Source organism: Ornithorhynchus anatinus, chromosome 12 (assembly GCF_004115215.2).
Source record: "Ornithorhynchus anatinus isolate Pmale09 chromosome 12, mOrnAna1.pri.v4, whole genome shotgun sequence".
Classification (NCBI taxonomy): Eukaryota; Metazoa; Chordata; class Mammalia; order Monotremata; family Ornithorhynchidae; genus Ornithorhynchus; species Ornithorhynchus anatinus.
Genome location: NC_041739.1, coordinates 16,535,747 through 16,552,633, shown reverse-complemented (window position 1 = coordinate 16,552,633; position 16,887 = coordinate 16,535,747). Strand labels below are relative to the sequence as shown.

Genomic DNA, 16,887 nt, shown 5'->3' with positions numbered 1-16,887 from the left:
CTTTCACAGGGGTTACTGCCTGCCTCCTTTCTCACTGCCTTACTCTATTTTTGTTTTGTTTCTTCTGTGTCTATTATCTAATAGACTTTCACACTTAGGAATGTTTTTTCCCTACCATCTTTTCTTCACCAATAAAATAAAAGTACTTGTAATAGATTTTAAGACCCCTCAAGCTTGCTCATAGCCTCCCCTCTTCCCCTCTCCATTTATGATTTGAGGCTCTTGGAAATTCTTATCCTTGAACAAATTTGAGTGGAAAGTCCCCTGAGGATACCTTTTTTATGTTAATCTTTTTTACTATCTTTGGCCCAATTTGCTAAATATTTCAGTTGTCCATTTAAATGCTTCATTTCTCACAGTCCGAGAGAGGCAGCATTCCCACTGAAACAATGCATAATATTTCCAGTGAAACACAAAGGCTTATTGGAAAATAGGGTATTTCCATTACCCTATTTATTTTGTTAATGAATTGTACATTGCCTTGATTCTATTTAGTTGCCATTGTTTTTATGAGATGTTCTTCCCCTTGACTCTATTTATTGCCATTGTTCTTGTCTGTCCGTCTCCCCCGATTAGACTGTAAGCCCATCAAACGGCAGGGACTGTCTCTATCTGTTGCCGACTTGTTCATTCCAAGTGCTTAGTACAGTGCTCTGCACATAGTAAGCGCTCAATAAATACTATTGAATGAATGAATGGAAAATGGAGCATGTGAAGTAGATTATTTGTGAATTCAGCAAAGGAGAAGAAAAACATTCATGCCTAAAGTTTTGAATCCTTGAATTCCGCCTTGGAATTCACTGTTCTCAAAGCAGAGCAATAAAGCCAGGACCCATATTTTATTTACCAGTTCAAAATCCACATGGATCCAGTATAAATGGATTAGACCATTTTTAAAACTGTAGTAGTTGTCTGAGTTATCAGAGTAACACTGATGATTCTGCAATAAAATGAAATGCTTGGATTTCTGCAAACTGATGATCAGTTCACCAATACCTCGCCACCCTCTTCCCACTAAGGGAACTGGATTATAGACACATTATTTCATGACATTTCTAGAATACTTTCAATAATGATATAATCCAAGCATTGATAACATGAGGAAAAGATCTTATATGTAGGTATCATTTCTTCTGACTGACATCAATATAAGCATATATACATATATGCATATTTATCTAGTCTCTTTTCTGGTTGGCATCAATTTACGATTGATAGAATTCGGCCTTTCACTCTGCTAAGTGGGGTGCAAAGATTCTCAGTCCTCTATTCCGTGGTACTTCATTTTATGGGCCAAATTTAATTAATCCTAAAGAGAAATCCCTTTGCCCCTCATTGAAGCAGAAGAAACAGATTGGTTCTAAAAAAGGTAGATGAGCGAATTCTGCCCAGTTTCTAGACACAGGTCAAGTTACTTTCTGGCTTCTCCTCTGAGCACATCCTTAAAATGTTGTGTTTCTCTAATAAAAACAGTGTCAAGATTGGTCTGGAAGGAATCGGTAACCACTTGAGATAAGGCACGTGACCATTTACTAACAGCCCTATTAGCCAAGCTTGGTTGATAATGTCTATCCGGTGATTGGAATCTGATTGTTCTGGGTTGATTCAGCTCTGATCACTAAACAAAAGATGAAGGGGAAACCTTGCAGAAGTCTCTGTTTGTGCTTGGTGTACACTTTGTGAAATACAATCAAATGCCTGTTTTGCAACCCTAGGGTTTTCTAATGGGTTTGGCTGCTGGTGTTAATGTAGAGGTTAAAAAGTGTGTTGCTCCAAGTTAATTGTCCAATTAGCCACGGAACACAGAAACCCAGTGGAGATGGGAACTCAGGCCCTGTGCATAATAAAATTACATCTAAATTTCAAGCCAAACTTAAATGGTGGCTGCTTTATGAATAATTACTCTAGAATTCGTAATTGTGTTTTTTCTAATCTAGTGTATTCTTAAAGTTTCTTTGGCAGTTTTTGCTGGGCCTCAGCAGAAAAGCCTGCTGGAAGTCTTTTAAAAGGAGGACTTTTAAGAGACCAAGCAGCCTGTTTTTGCTGTGTGCTCCAAAACAAAGACCTAAGTGATATGCATAGTGGGCTTCGGTAGTTGGGACAGAGCTATAAATTCTGTGCTCTCTCAACCATTTTCCATCTATCAATTTATCATTCTCTCAGAGGCCAATAATCTGATTGGTTTCTTTTCCTCTCTGAGAATAATTTTTTGGGGATTTATTTCTTCCTCATACAGGTAAGTAAATATTCTAACCTCTAGAATTATTTTCTAAATCAGCTATCCACTTGTTCTATAACTTCATAGGCATTCCAAACAGTTATAATTCCAGAGAGACTCTCAAATCTTTCAATCAGGATATAGAATTTTGATTCCTGTAGATTTTCTGATACTATCGGCTTCCAAGCATGACTTAGCAAAATATATTTAGCTCTCTCCTACGTGTCTAGTGTGTTTATAGTACCTCCAAATATGTATGCCCTAGATAAAAACATTTACTGAATACTTAGAGTGAAAGAAGGAAGGAAAATAACAAAGATGGCTGGAGGTCATTAAGCTTGGCTGGCCTGTATATTTCCGATGTTTGCAGATTTTAGCTATAATCCACTTTAGAGTTCCTTGCACCAAACCAAGACCAACTTAAAAATGTGGATCTAATAGGAAAAAAAAATATAGTATTTTTAGCTTCATAACAGATACGGATCATGTTCAGAGAGCCCATGACTCAGTAGACCTCAAAATACCTTTAGGCCAGTATCTAATTAATATTCAGCAGTCTCTGAAGAGATCAGACAGAACTGTGGCATAGCAGAAATTAGATAACTTGTGCAAGCTTACACAATGAGTCCAAAGTTTCTAGAATTTGGAATTTTAGTTATATTCTCTAGGTAGTGGATTTAGTGGATTGTTCCTCTCTCAAGCACATCAGTCACATCTTTGAGAAATTTGGTTGCTATTTGACCTGTCACCTTCTTTGTAAAATATAATGTAAAATTTCCTATCAGGGCATCCACCAACTGTCAGGGCTACTGTTGCTTCCTGGCACTCTCACAGCCCCTGCCACCTCCTGATACATATCTATAATCCACTGCCTTTTTCTGATCAAGTCTGTATTGCCCCTGTTAAATCTAATCTCCACCTCCTAGAAAGCCAGCAAGTCAGCTCATTTTCCACTCCCCTTTGCCAAGTATGAAAAAGACAAAGCATATCGGTAGATGGTGTCCGTTTATCTGATAGAGTGATGACGGAAATGTGGGGGTGGAAGCTCATATCCAAGACACCATCAAAAATCCTCCTTATTCGAAACCTAACATCCCCCTCAGAATGGCTTTGAGTCAGACTTTGGAAAAATGCTCAAGAGGGGCACATCCAAGGTAGATGGTTTCCCGCAGCCGAGGCCTATTAGTAAACGAGACTGCTGAGAGTCTCCAGATGAAATTTTAGAATTTTCCCTTTAGAGGTTCAGATCCCAGCAGGATAAGTTCCCAGTCATTCCTCTAGGGCTGCGCCTTCGCAAAGGATAAAGCAATCTTTTGGTTGGGCTAAGCCAGTTGGCCCAATATCTTAATATTTAATCTGGTTCATGCATGAAATGCTGCATGAAAGCTTTCCTCTCTTTAGATTTTTCAGCCAACAGGGTTTCTGCAGGGGTCCCTGAGACACTTATAACACAGTATTAGACGTCTCTGTTTGCCACTTTTCATATCCACCGAGAGTCTAATTCCGAACAGTTTTTTTCCCTAGGCTGTTTGGGTCGATGTTTTCCCCTTATGTTTCTGAGCTTGCCTTTTAATGAGCAATTCTGAGGGGCTAGATGGAAGAAAGGTTTTAGCTCAAAACCCAGGTCAGCATTTCCAAAAGGTAGCGATTGTTTGATCCCAATCAAAGGTGACTCACTCACCCCACTCAGGATTTTTTCACGAAACTGCCTCTAATGAAACTGAAACAAACCTTTTGAAAATGGGACCATGTGAAACAGGGTGGTGGAACTCCTTCCCAGAGTAAAATTGTCTTGTTCAGGGGAACCGACCTTAAAAGGCAGGAAGAATGAAAGGTCAGAATCTACATTTGTCTTAATGGCACTAAAGATGCCTGGTGATTGGAGGGAGAATTCTATTTGCTTTTTTTGTTGCAGTTCAGCACGAAAGGCTGAAACAGCTGAGGTTGGAGTCATGTTGACAGGCTACTTTTTTTTTCCCCCTTGAATAGCTGATTGGTTTGGGCATCCACCCAGTTAACACCAGCGCCCCTCCTGTCTGCCCTATCTCTGGGGAGTCTCCGGAAGGATAGAGAAAGTCTGAAGGGTAAAACAGCTTGGGCAGATCTGGGATAGAAACCCATGCTTTGTGGCTTCCAAAGTTAAGTGATATGCCCACGGTCACACAGAATTAGAACTCAGGACCTTCTGACTCCCACGTCCATGTTCTTTTCACTCCTCTGAAAGTGGCAAACTCTGCTCACCTTGACATCTAACATGAGACTTATCCTGCACAGATCTGGGGATTAAGGCAGGGATTTGGCTTTTAAAAATCACGTTTAGAAAAATACATGTGCTGTATACTCACTCTGCAATTATTGCGGCAACCACCATCATACATCCTGTTAATTCAGTTCCAAAACATTTACTGGTGATACTGTAGCTGATTTTCAACCACTGAGAGCTTGACATTCATGGCTTATGTCAGCAAAGCCAAGAAATGCTCCCTTCTCAATTCCAGGAAAAGAAGTCAAAAAACCTGTGCTGCCTGTAGGCGAGGGAAGGAATCTATTTTTCATATTAATAAGGGATTTGTCTTAGGAATCTCTGCCCATCTTAGTATTTCCACTATTCCTAAATATATTTATGTTTGCCCCACCATTAAGAGCATAGCTCTTGGTGGGCAGGGATCGTGTCTTACTTTTCCGCTCTATTTTCCCAAGATCTTAGTATAGTGCAATCCACCCTATGGGTGTTTGGTAAATACTACTACTATCATAATAATAATAGTAATAATGTTGGTATTTATTAAGCGCTTACTATGTGCAGAGCAATGTTCTAAGCACTGGGGTATACAGGGCAATCAGCTTGTCCTACATGAGGCTCACAGTCTTAATTCCCATTTTACAGATGAGGTAACTGAGGCACAGAGAAGTTAAGTGACTTGCCCACAGTCACACAGCTGCCAAGTGGCATAATTTTATGGTATTTATTAAGTGCTTACTGAGTGCCAGGCACTGTACTAAGTGCCGGGATAAGTACAAACTCATCAGCCACATGGAGCTCACAGTCTTAATCCCTATTTTGCAGTTGTGGTGATTGAAGCGAAGAGAAGTTAAGTGACTTGCCCAAGGAGGAATGCCCTTCTGACTCCCAGGCCTATGCTCTATTCATTAGGCCATGCTGCTTCTACTACTATTTAACAGGTGAACAACTTGTAAGAGACTCCAGTTTTCCCAAGACTTTCTGTGATGCCGTGAAACATATTACTTTATAAAGCTCTTGGGGATGCAGGGGGCTAATGTAATTAGTTTTCTATTAAACTACAGGCAGGTAATAGGCAGCTAACTTTATGACAAATATAATGTAAATGAATTTAGGGAAGAAACTATAATCTAGAGACTTTTCTAATTATAGAAAAGCCATTTAGAATTTGCTTTGATAACACGCTGAAAAGGGCAGGATTTTTTAAAATCGTCTCTATTGACAGCAACATCTGCAGATTAGAAATGTGAGAAACAAAATGACTTGGAACTTGTCAGACAAGCACAGGAAACCAAAATCCAGGTTGTAGCTATTTTAAAATTATTTTTAATATATTGACAATAACAGAGCTGTCCATGAGAAATCTTAGATTAAAATGAGAAAATGGCTAAATGAACTATTGTATGGGCTCTGGGCTCAGCACCCATTTTCACTGTTAATCTGGCAGATTTCCGAACTAAAATCAATGCACCCTTCCTCCATGGGTTCTGCCTATCATCAAACTCCAGTTCTGAAGTAAAACAAAAATGTCACCAGATTCCCTTCTGTTAACTTGAAAGCACCACTGCTAACCTGTGGAATCAGCCTCCCAAGATAATTTTTTCGGGGGACCTCTGCCTGTGGAGGGGGAAGTGGTCTGTCACAGGGTAAAAGGAACTATCTATGAGTAGGAAACAGTGAACGTGTTTGTCTATGCAAAGCGAACTGCGTGCAGTTTGGAAGCAGTCAAAAGAAGCTTAACAAATCCCACAGCCTTTGTCCTTGCACACAGGTGGTGTTTTTTTTGTTGTTTTTTTTTTAATTTGTTAAGCACTTACCATGCACCAGGCACAGTATTAAGCGCTGGGGCAGATGCGAGATAATCACGTTGGACATAGTTCGTAACCCACATAGGGCTCTCGGTGTTAATTCTCATTTTACAGATGAAGAAACTGAGGTACAGAGAATAATAATAATAATGGCATTTGTTAAGCACTTACTATGTGCAAAGCACTGTTCTAAGCACTGGGGAGATACAAGGTGATCAGGTTGTCCCACGTGGGGCTCGTAGTCTTAATCCCCATTTTATAGATGGGGTAGAGTGAAGTGACTTCCCCAAGGTCACACAGCAGAGATGTGGCAGAACTGGGATTAGAAACCAGGTCCTTCTGACTCCCAGACTTGTGCTCTATACACTAAGCCATGCTGTTTCTCATACGCGCACCCAGGTTAGCGGTGGTGCTTTCAAGTTAACAGAAGGGAACCTGATGACATTTTTGTTTTACTTCAGAACTGGAGTTTGATGATAGGCAGAACCCATGGAGGAAGGGTGCTTTGGTATGTGATTAGCTCGGGAATCTGCCTGATTGACAGCTGCCCAGACTCTTTACTTTCTCCCTCTACCTCCTGACAGTTTTCCTGCACTCCAGGTATGATGCTGAGGCACCCCATAGGCCAACAACAAGGTGGGAGGGGCAGGATGAGATGAAACGGCCTAGAATGCTCTGTGATTTAGGAGCCCGTACTGCTGTCACAGTTTCTACATAACTCCCTAGCTTGGTTTTTGCTTATACTGCTCTATCGCTGCTTGTTAAGTGAGTGTTTGGATTTAGGCTTGCCTAGCCATTTCAATAGGAAATTTTTCTTCCAACAACACAACTACATTGTGTAGGCCAATTTGGTGTGGATGAATGCACTGAAAGAATGAGGGCATGTTGTTCTGGGTTTCGGGGAGAGGAGATATTTATGTGTAGCTGAAAGTATGTGTATATGGGTTTGTGGATGCATGGGTATGTTCCAGCAGGGGGGAGTAGGGCTAGAGTTCTTGCCATTGTGTGTGTTTGTGCGTGTTGCATGCTGCGAGTGTAGCTTCAGAGTTGGCAACAGCTTCCATTCTCCAAATTTCAGCCCTAAACTTGCCCTGCTGCTAGGTTATAAGCACATCTCCTTCAAGAGGCCTTCCCTCTACACTGTAAGTTCATTCTGGGCAGGACACATGCCTACCAACTCTGCTGTACTCTCCCAAGCACCATAGTACAGTGTTCTGCACATAGTGAGCACTCAGTAAATACGAATGATAGATCGATTCTCTGTCTAAGCCTCAATTTTGCATCGTCTAAGCACTTGTGTCTGTACCCTTAAGCACTTGATACTCACACACACGCACATGGCCTCCCTCAACCAATCCTATAGCCATTAAGTATGCATCTTTATGCTCTGTCATTCTCTTATCTGTAATTTATTTTAATGTCCATCTCCCCTTCTAGACTGTAAATTCCTTTTTTGGCATCGTTCCAGCCAACTCTACTATATCGTACTCTCCCAAGTGCTTAGTGCAGTGCTCTGCACATAGCAAGTGTGCAATATGGGCTGCTCAAGAAGCAGCATGGTCTAGTGGAAAGAGCATGGGCCCAGGAATCAGAAGACCTGGGCTCTAATCCCTGCTCTGCCACTTGTCTGCTTGTGACCTTGGGTGAGTCACTTAACTTCTCTGTGCCTCAGTTACCTCATCTGTAAAATGGAGATTAAGACTGTGAGTGCCATGTGGGACAGGGATCATGTCCAACCGGATTATCCCGTATCTACCACAGCACTTAGAGCAGTGCCTGGCACAGACAGTAAATGCTAAACAAATACCATTAAAATAAATAAATCGCATTGATTGTAATATCCTAGGGGACCGGGATTATATCTACTTAGCCCATTATACTCTTCCAATCAATTGTATTTATAGAGTACTTACTATGTGCAGAGTACTGTCCTAAGCATTTGGGAGGGTACAGTATAATACAGTTGGTCGACACGTTCCCTGCCCACAAGGCAGCTTAACCTACCTTGATGTTCTTGCCTGACTGAAGGTTCATCTGATGAAAACCCAACTGGTTTGCTGCCCAGCCAATCTCGCCAACATAGTTACTTCTGTGAGCCGGTGTGAAGCAATTCCTTGGGGCAGGACGCCATAAATACCTGAGCTCACTGGTAACATCTAATGCTGGAGGCTTTTCTCCTATAAAACGAGTAAAATCGTGGATCTTGGGTCGATAATCCTTAATGCCATCTGGACCTTCAAAAGTGAAAAGGAAAAAAGCATGTAAAAATACTTGCTACCCCTTTTTATATTACAGTGATGTTTTCTTCCCGAGTTATTTCTTAAAATATACAACTTCTAGAAAGTGAATATGAGCCGGGATGAAGAGAAACAGAAGTAGAAGGAAAGTCTTAAGTGAGTTTAGGTTTAGTGTCTCTTTATTGCTGTATTGTACTCTCCCCAGTGCTTAGTACAGTGCTCCACACACGGTAATGCACAATATATACGTTTGAATGAATGAATAAATGCCAGCAGCAACCAATGGGGGTCTGGCTGCTCATTCTCAGAGAATGGGTGCAAATGGACAAACATCATCAGGGACAGGAAAGAACACCTGGGGTCCAGGTTTACTGGACCTCATCAATGGGCTGAGAAAGGGAGCAGAAAATTTGTGACATTAAATGTGTATCCAGCACAGCAAGCATAACACAGGTGGAGGAATTATCTTGTACTCTGGAAGGCAGGATCCGAATCCCAAATTAACTTAGTAGATTGGAGAAAATTTCAGAGAAAACCAAAATGGTATTGGCAGGACTATGAGGAAATTATCTTAAATCTATCCTAGTGCTTATTACAGTGCTGTTGCCGACTTGTTCATTCCAAGCGCTTAGTACAGTGCTCTGCACATAGTAAGCGCTCAATAAATACTATTGAATGAATGCTTGGCACATAGTAAGGACTGAATATTACTATTAACTATGATAATAATAATAATGATATCTCCATTGCTTAGACTAGTAAGTACATACTAAATACCAACCACTAGTAGTGAATAACAATAATAATAATAATGATGGCATTTGTTAAGCCCTTACTATATGTCAGGACTGTTCTAAGAGTTGGGATAGATACAAGATAATCCGGTTGGACACAGTCCCTGTCCTACATGACGCTCACAGTCTTAATCCCCATTTTACAGATGAGGTAACTGAAGCACAGAGAAGTGAAGTGACTTGCCCACGGTCACACCACAGACAGGTGGCAGAGCTGGGATTAGAACTCAGATCCTCCTGACTCCCAGGCCTGTGCTCTATCCATTAGGCCATGCAGCTTCTCTAATTGTTACTATTACTTAATACTATTACTTAATATTATTATCACTATTATTATTTCCTCCAACCTAACCCCCTAAATGTCCCCCACTCTCACTCTTTCATTTCTGACCCCTTGTCTCTGACCTCCTCAAGTATGTCAAATCATGGTCCGCTCTACCTTCAAAGCCCTTCTTAAAAGCTACCTCTTCCAAGAGGCATCCCAGCACTTTCCAAGGTATGTCCCATTTTTTCAGCATTTAAGTGCTTATTGATTTATCTATTCCTCCTCTTCCCACTCTTCCTCTTCTCCTCCCCAACTGTGCCTCCTTACCTATCTTTCCTCACTGTCGATTATTCACAATAACTCATATTCCCTATTCCACCAACGAAACCTGCTGACTGGTCCCTGCACATGACTCATCTCCTTGTCACTCCCACCCGAAATGTTCTTACCTAACCTCTTTGCCAACCTATGTCCTTTCTCTCCCTCAAGAACACAGTAGCTTAAACTCTCCTCCTCCAGGAATATTTCCCAGATTAATTTTCCAGTGGCAGTCTTCACTATTTCTCCAGGAACCTGATACTACTTGTGTAGAGTATAAATGTCTCTGTCTTCCTAAATTCATAATTTTCAGCCATTTGTACTTTATTTTTCTTTAGTTGGTTTTACCCTGTCTCCCCCAGGCCCCACAGGTGGAGGATGGAGTCTTTCATTTTCCTTCCAATTTGCAGTCTCTTCTTCATCCAATGGGTGCTCCTTAAATACTGTTGACTGAGGACTGACTGACTGTCTTGATGATGATGATGATGGTATTTATTAAGCGCTAACTATGTGCAAAGCACTGTTCTAAGTTGTGGGGGGGGGGGGGGGAATACGAGGTAATCAGGTTGTCCCAAGTAGAGCTCACAGTTTTAATTCCCATTTTACAGATGAGGTAACTGAGGCACAGAGAAGTTAAGTGACTTTGCCCAAAGTCACACAGCTGCCAAGTGGCGGATCCGGGATTAGAACCCATGACTTCTGACTCCCAAGCCCGGCTCTTTCCACTGAGCCACGCTGCTTGTCTTGTCTTATGCTGTGGAGTTGTGTCCGACCTATAGCAGCATCATGGACACATCTCTCCCAGAACACCCCACCTCCATCTGTAATCGTTCTGGTAGGGACACATAAACAAGCATTTCAGCAAAATGCACCATTTACCAGATCACCACACAATACGCCGTTTTATTTTTAATGGGAGAGAAAGGGGAGAGTTAATTCACTCCACCCAGCTGGGTGTTAATTTAGTCTCTCACCTCTCTGACTCAGTGATAATTGATCCCATTATTTCCAGAGTTGGGTAAGTGACCACGAGGGAGGTGCAATTCAGGAAAGACTGCTAGTGCCAATGGAAAGGGGCTGGGGAAAGATTAAATTATATAAATAAGCTAGAAAAATAGCATTAAGTAAGAATTAAATTGGGGATATTTATACTGGATACATAGGTGTGAGGTGTTTGAACATCGACTCCATTAGTGGTAGGAATAATGATGGTAATTATCGCTTAATCTGAAGAAAAGAGCATAATTAACACCTAGCAATGAAATGAGTACACATCATTTCTCCTCAAACCCTTCACCCCAAGGAAGAAACCAGTATTTTGGGTGGGGACACACAGAAGCAGCAGCAGTGATTAGTACAGAACTCTACACGCGGTCTAACTTTTATTTTAGTTTCATTAATTCATTCATTCATCGTATTTATTGAGCATTTACTGTGTGCAGAGCACTGAACTAAACGCCTGGGAGAGTACAGTATACAATAGACACATTCCCTGCCCAGAACGCGCTTACCATCTAGAGGGGTGGACAGACATGAATATACATAAATAAATTACAGACATGTATTTAAGTGCTTTGTCAAGTGGACTGTTCCCAACTCCAGTCATTTAATGACCAACTTAATCTGCAATTAATAATAAATAATAATTGTGGCATTTGTTAAACACTTACTATGTGCCGAACACTGTGCTAAGTCCTTATCCTATGGAGCGCTCACAGTCTAAAGCAGAGGGAGAATAGGTATTTTAGTCCCCATTTTACAAATGTGGAAACCAGCAAGACATAAAAAAGTTAAGATTTGCTCCAGGATGTAAAGCAGATGAATGAAGGAGCTGGAATTAGAACCCAGGATTCTGTGCTCTTTTCACAGGCCTGTGCTCTTTTCACAAGCAGTTACTAAAAATAATATTTACTGGAAATCAATATGGCATTGCTCTCTGGAATGTGGACCAAATTTTAAATCCAAAGAATTAATTAAGCAGTGGCTTCAGATTGCTTCCTTGCAGAGGGTAATGTACAAATGAACATGATAATGGAATAGAAATATGCGCATGTGTGTTTGAGCCATAATTAGAGGGTCCTTTTTGTCTCTATATGCAGGTACTCACTAAAGCGGTGTTGTCTCCTCCCCTTAATTGAAGTTGGGTAGAATGTACTCTCTCTCTCTGTTCCTCTACATACAGTAGGTACTCAATAAATACTACTGATTAATTCCAATAATTCCTTAGCCCAGATTTTGGCTCCTCAAATCAAACTGTCAATAGGGCTTTACACACAGTAAGTGCTCAACAAATATGATTAATACTAGTAACAGGTCTGTTGGGGCAGTCAGGGAACTATTTTTTAAAATGGATATTTGTCAAGCTCTTTTTTTCAATTATTATTTGTCAAGCTCTTACTATGGGCCAGGCAGTGTTCTAAGCACTGGGCTAATCCGGTTGGACACAGTCCATGTCCCACGTGGGACTCACAGTCTTATTCCCCATTTTACAGATGAGGTAACTGAGGCACAGAGAATTTAAGTGACTTGCCCAACGTCACACAGCAAAGTGGCAGAGCTGGGATGAGAACCCAGGTTCTCCTGACTCTCAGAACCGTAATCTAGCCATTAGGCCATGCTGCTTGTCAACTCTCTGGGTTTTTATCCCATGAGTGGATTTCCCTCTGGAGGAGTTCCTGGGTGAAAAGTTTGGAGCATCCTGATTGGTAGCATTTCCAAAAGGAATAGAAATCACCTGGATTACCCAGGACTTTGTCTAAAAAATCAGCTACTCTTAATATGGCTGTTTTCCCCTTGTCATTAAATTCTCGCTCTTGCTCCTCCTAAAGTGGAGAAATCTAGTCACAGTTGAATGGATAAAATCTTTTTTTTCTTTCTTCATCTCTGTGAATCTATCAAGTCCTTGCCCTTAAATCCCTTCACCAATTCCCATTGTGTGCCATTTCAAACTCAGAGCTCTTACCCACCCATCAAAGTTTTCTGTGACTCCAGCCTGCTTCCTTTGGGTCTCCTCTCTCATGACCCCCTCACTTTTTTTGTTTTTTGCCTAGATGCCAACTCTCACTTTCTACTCTCTCCTATTGTTCCCATCACAAACTCATTTTTTCATACCTTCATCCCAGCTGCATTCCAGACCATAAATAGCTGGAATACATCTGCATGCTATGTTTGAACAAGCACAAGAACTGTTTTTATTATCAGTGCATTTTAATCCCCCTGAATAATAGACAGCACCTTTGCATTGGAAAGAAACATGACTAGTGGAAAGAGCATGAGAGTCTCAGTAGCCCCAGCCCTTCTACTTGCTCTATGACTTTAGGCAAGATGATGATAATAATAATATTAATAAAAAATAATAATTGTTAAGCACTTACTATGCACCAAGCACTGTACTAAGCACTGGGGTAGATACTAGATCATTAGGTCCCACTTGGGGCTCACAATCTAAGTAGGAGGGAGAACAGATATCGAATTCCTGTTTTGCAGATGAGGGACCTGAGGCACAGAGAAGTTAAATGATTTGCCCAAGGTCACACAGCAGGTAAGTAGTGGAAGCGGGATTAGGGCACAGGACTTCTGACTTCGAGGCTCATGCTTTTTCCACTAGTCCATGCTGCTTCCCCATGCTGCAAGTTACTTATCTTCTCTATGACTCTGCCTCATCTGTAAAATGGAATAAAATACCTGTTCTGTTTCGCTCAGACTGTGAGCCCCATGTGAGACTGGAAGCAGTGTGGTTCAGTGGAAAGAGCATGGGCTTGAGAGTCAGAGATCATGGGTTCAAATCCCGGCTCTGCCATTTGTCAGCTGTGTGACTTTGGGCAAGTCACTTAACTTCTCTGTGCCTCAGTTACCCCATCTGTAAAATGGGGATTAAGGCTGTGAGCCCCACGTGGGACAACCTGATCACCTTGTATCCTCCCCAGTGCTTAGAACAGTGCTTTGCACATAGTAAGCACTTAACGAATGCTGCTATTATTATTATTATTATCTTTTATCTGCCTCAGTGCTTAGCATATAACAAACACTTAATAAATAACACAGGAATTGCTATTATGGGTGTTGTATTCTAGCTAAGACTCTGGGAAAAGCAGGCCAAGTTAATATATCCTTCTTGAATTTGGAAACAAAACTCTCCCTAAAATGAGATCTCTGAACTCTTAGTAGCAAGCGGGGCAAGGCTGTTAGAGTATCACAGGAGTTGATATAGGCCATGAGGGTTAATTTCTCAGAATGTGGGAGCCAGTGTTGCTTAGTGGAAAGAGCACAGGCCTGGGAGTCAGAGGAACTGGGCTCTAATCCCAACTCTGTCACTTGACTGCCGTGTGACCTTGGGCAAGTTACTTCACTTCTCCATGCCTTAGTTTCCTCATTTGTAAAATGGAGATTCAGTGCCTGTTCTTCCTCCTACTTAGACTATGAGGCCCACATGGGAGAGGGACAGCATCCAGCCTGATTAACTTTTATCTACCCACAGTGCTTGACACATAGTAAGCTCTTAACAGATATCATCATTATTATTACCCCAGGGTTTTGTACAGTGCTTGGCACATAATGCTTAGCAAATACCATGATTTTCATTATTATTACTCTTAGTAATAGGAGTAATGGTATTGTTACTGTGTTTTTTCTTGCTCATGAGAAAAAGAATTCTGGGAACTGAGATTCCCAGATGAACCAGCCTGACGTTCCAATGGTTAATCATTACAATTTAGAAAAACTTTAATAAATAGAACATGCTATTTAAAAAAGAGTGGATTCCAGACTGCATGACTAAATTAAGAACTAGTGATAAAGGGATCAATTCTCAATACTAAAAAGAATCTCAACTTGGTCAGTCGTGTTGGCACTAAGATGAATGGTTTATGGTCTTTAACTGGGGAGAAACTATCAAGGTACTTGGTCCTGAACTTGCAGGTTTTTTATTATTAATTTTACAGAGCTGTATAATTTTATAAGACAGTGACCTCCCTTCTTGGGAGATAAATTATACTTGATTTTCTAAACTAATTTTACTCCACTATTCAATCTAAATTCGATTTGAAACGTGAACAAGTACAAATCATTTGGGTCCAGAAAACTCGTTTTTATCTCTGCTATTGTCTCCGAAAGGATGACCCCAACATGTCAGCTAGAAGACCGAATATAAGCAAATGTGTAGATTCAAGGAGAAGTGGTGGAATTGTCTTTTCCCCTGAAATCTGTGTGTTCCTAAAAGGTGTAAATCAGCACTGCTAGCCTCAGAAACCAGTGCAACTATTTACAGAACAGAGGGGAGACCTTAATTGGTTCCACTAATGTGCTGGTGAAGATAATTTTATCTCCAAGCCCCCCGGGGTTTAATTTCTCTTGTGAAACTTTCAGTGAGAGGGTCAGTGGTATTTGTTGTGATGGTAGTTTCAGTGATTTGTGACATCATCCAACACATGCAAAGTATATGGATTTGATTCACTTAACATGCGAAATAGTCACTCAAGAGTCACTGCATTTGGCTTTGCTCAGTCAAATCCCAGGTTTCAGGTTAGTGATCCAAGGTCTTGATTAGAAGATTTCAAAAAGTTATTAATAGCTACATGAACATGTAAATGACTGTTTGTACTTTAATCTTAAGCCTTCCTGAGTAGTCTGCCCTTTGAAGCTATCTCTCCAGGTGTTCTTGGTCCATTTTTCTTCCTTGTGTTTTGTCTTCTCCTTCCTCTCCTCTTCTGCCTCTTCTTTTCTCCCCAGTCGACCATCAGGCCTCAGCAGAACTGTAAATTAGACTGGAATGGCAGAATGAAGCCTAAGTGGAGCTGCCCACTCAGAGAGGCCACCAGTCTGGGGTAAGTAATCAATCAGTCAATCAATCAATCAGTCACACTTATTGGCGGCTTGCTGTTCTCAGAGCTCTGTAATAATAATAATAATGTTGGTATTTATTAAGCGCTTACTATGTGCCGAGCACTGTTCTAAGCGCTGGGGTAGACACAGGGGAATCGGGTTGTCCCACGTGGGGCTCGCAGTCTTAATCCCCATTTTACAGAGGAGGGAACTGAGGCACAGAGAAGTTAAGTGACTTGCCCACAGTCACACAGCCGACAAGTGGCAGAGCTGGGATTCGAACTCATGAGCCCTGACTCCAAAGCCCGTGCTCTTTCCACTGAGCCACGCTGCTTCTGTAGTAGGTGCTTAGGAAGCGCATGGCACAGTGGATAGAGCACAGGCCTGGGATTTATCGTGATTATGTTGTCTTGTTTTTGTCCGTCTGTCTCCCCTGATTAGACTGTGAGCCCGTCATTGGGCAGGGATTGTCTCTATCTGTTGCCAAATTGTATATTCCAAGCGCTTAGTACAGTGCTCTGCACATAGTAAGTGCTCAATATATACTATTGAATGAATGAGTCAGGGGGAGCTGGGTTCTAATCCTGGCTCCACCACTTGTCTGCTGTGTGACATTGGGCAAGTCACTTCACTTCTCTGTGCCTGTTACCTTATCTGTACAATGGGGATTAAGACTGCAAGCCCAGTGTGGGGTAGGGACTGTGTCCAACCTGATTTGCTTGTATCTACCCCAGTGCTTAGTACAGAGCCTGGCACATAGTAAGTGCTTAACAAATACCACAGTTATTATTTCATGATCCTTGCTCTCAGCAGTGAAGACACTGTGTACATCCAGGTTCAGAGTACAGTGTCCAACTCATTTTCTCAGGCCATATGACAACCAGGCTGTAAACTCCCTCTAGATTGTAAGCTTATTGTGGACAGGGAATGTTTCTACCAACTTAGTACAATGCTCTGCACACAGTAAATGCTCATTAAATGTGATTGATTGATTCCCTCTGACATCCAGCTTGACAAGTATGCCTAGGAGAAATGTTACCCTGGAAGAGCCATGAATCTTCCATTGGCACAGCCAGATAGATCGAGGGTTGAGAAGAGTGACTAAAAATAAACATAATTTCTACATCTAATAATGGCAGTGTGCTGATTGAAGGGTTGAATGCCAAGACCAGAGAAACACTTGAG

The 16,887-nt window shown here is 41.4% G+C and overlaps 1 protein-coding gene and 1 long non-coding RNA gene across 2 annotated transcripts in view; one reads left to right on the top strand and one right to left on the bottom strand.

The window, feature by feature from the left end:
* C12H4orf45 (chromosome 12 C4orf45 homolog) overlaps positions 1–16,887 on the bottom strand; it is a 53,737-nt gene that overhangs the window by 27,809 nt on the left and 9,041 nt on the right. The window contains exon 2 of the mRNA XM_007673048.3: positions 8,273–8,502. Within this exon, the coding sequence (XP_007671238.1) occupies positions 8,273–8,502 (230 nt within the window). The remainder of the gene's footprint in view (positions 1–8,272; positions 8,503–16,887) is intronic.
* Positions 1–16,887, top strand: part of LOC114815671 — a 30,626-nt gene that overhangs the window by 8,359 nt on the left and 5,380 nt on the right. Inside the window, exon 2 of the long non-coding RNA XR_003763472.2 lies at positions 15,610–15,704. This is a non-coding gene — a long non-coding RNA (uncharacterized LOC114815671). The remainder of the gene's footprint in view (positions 1–15,609; positions 15,705–16,887) is intronic.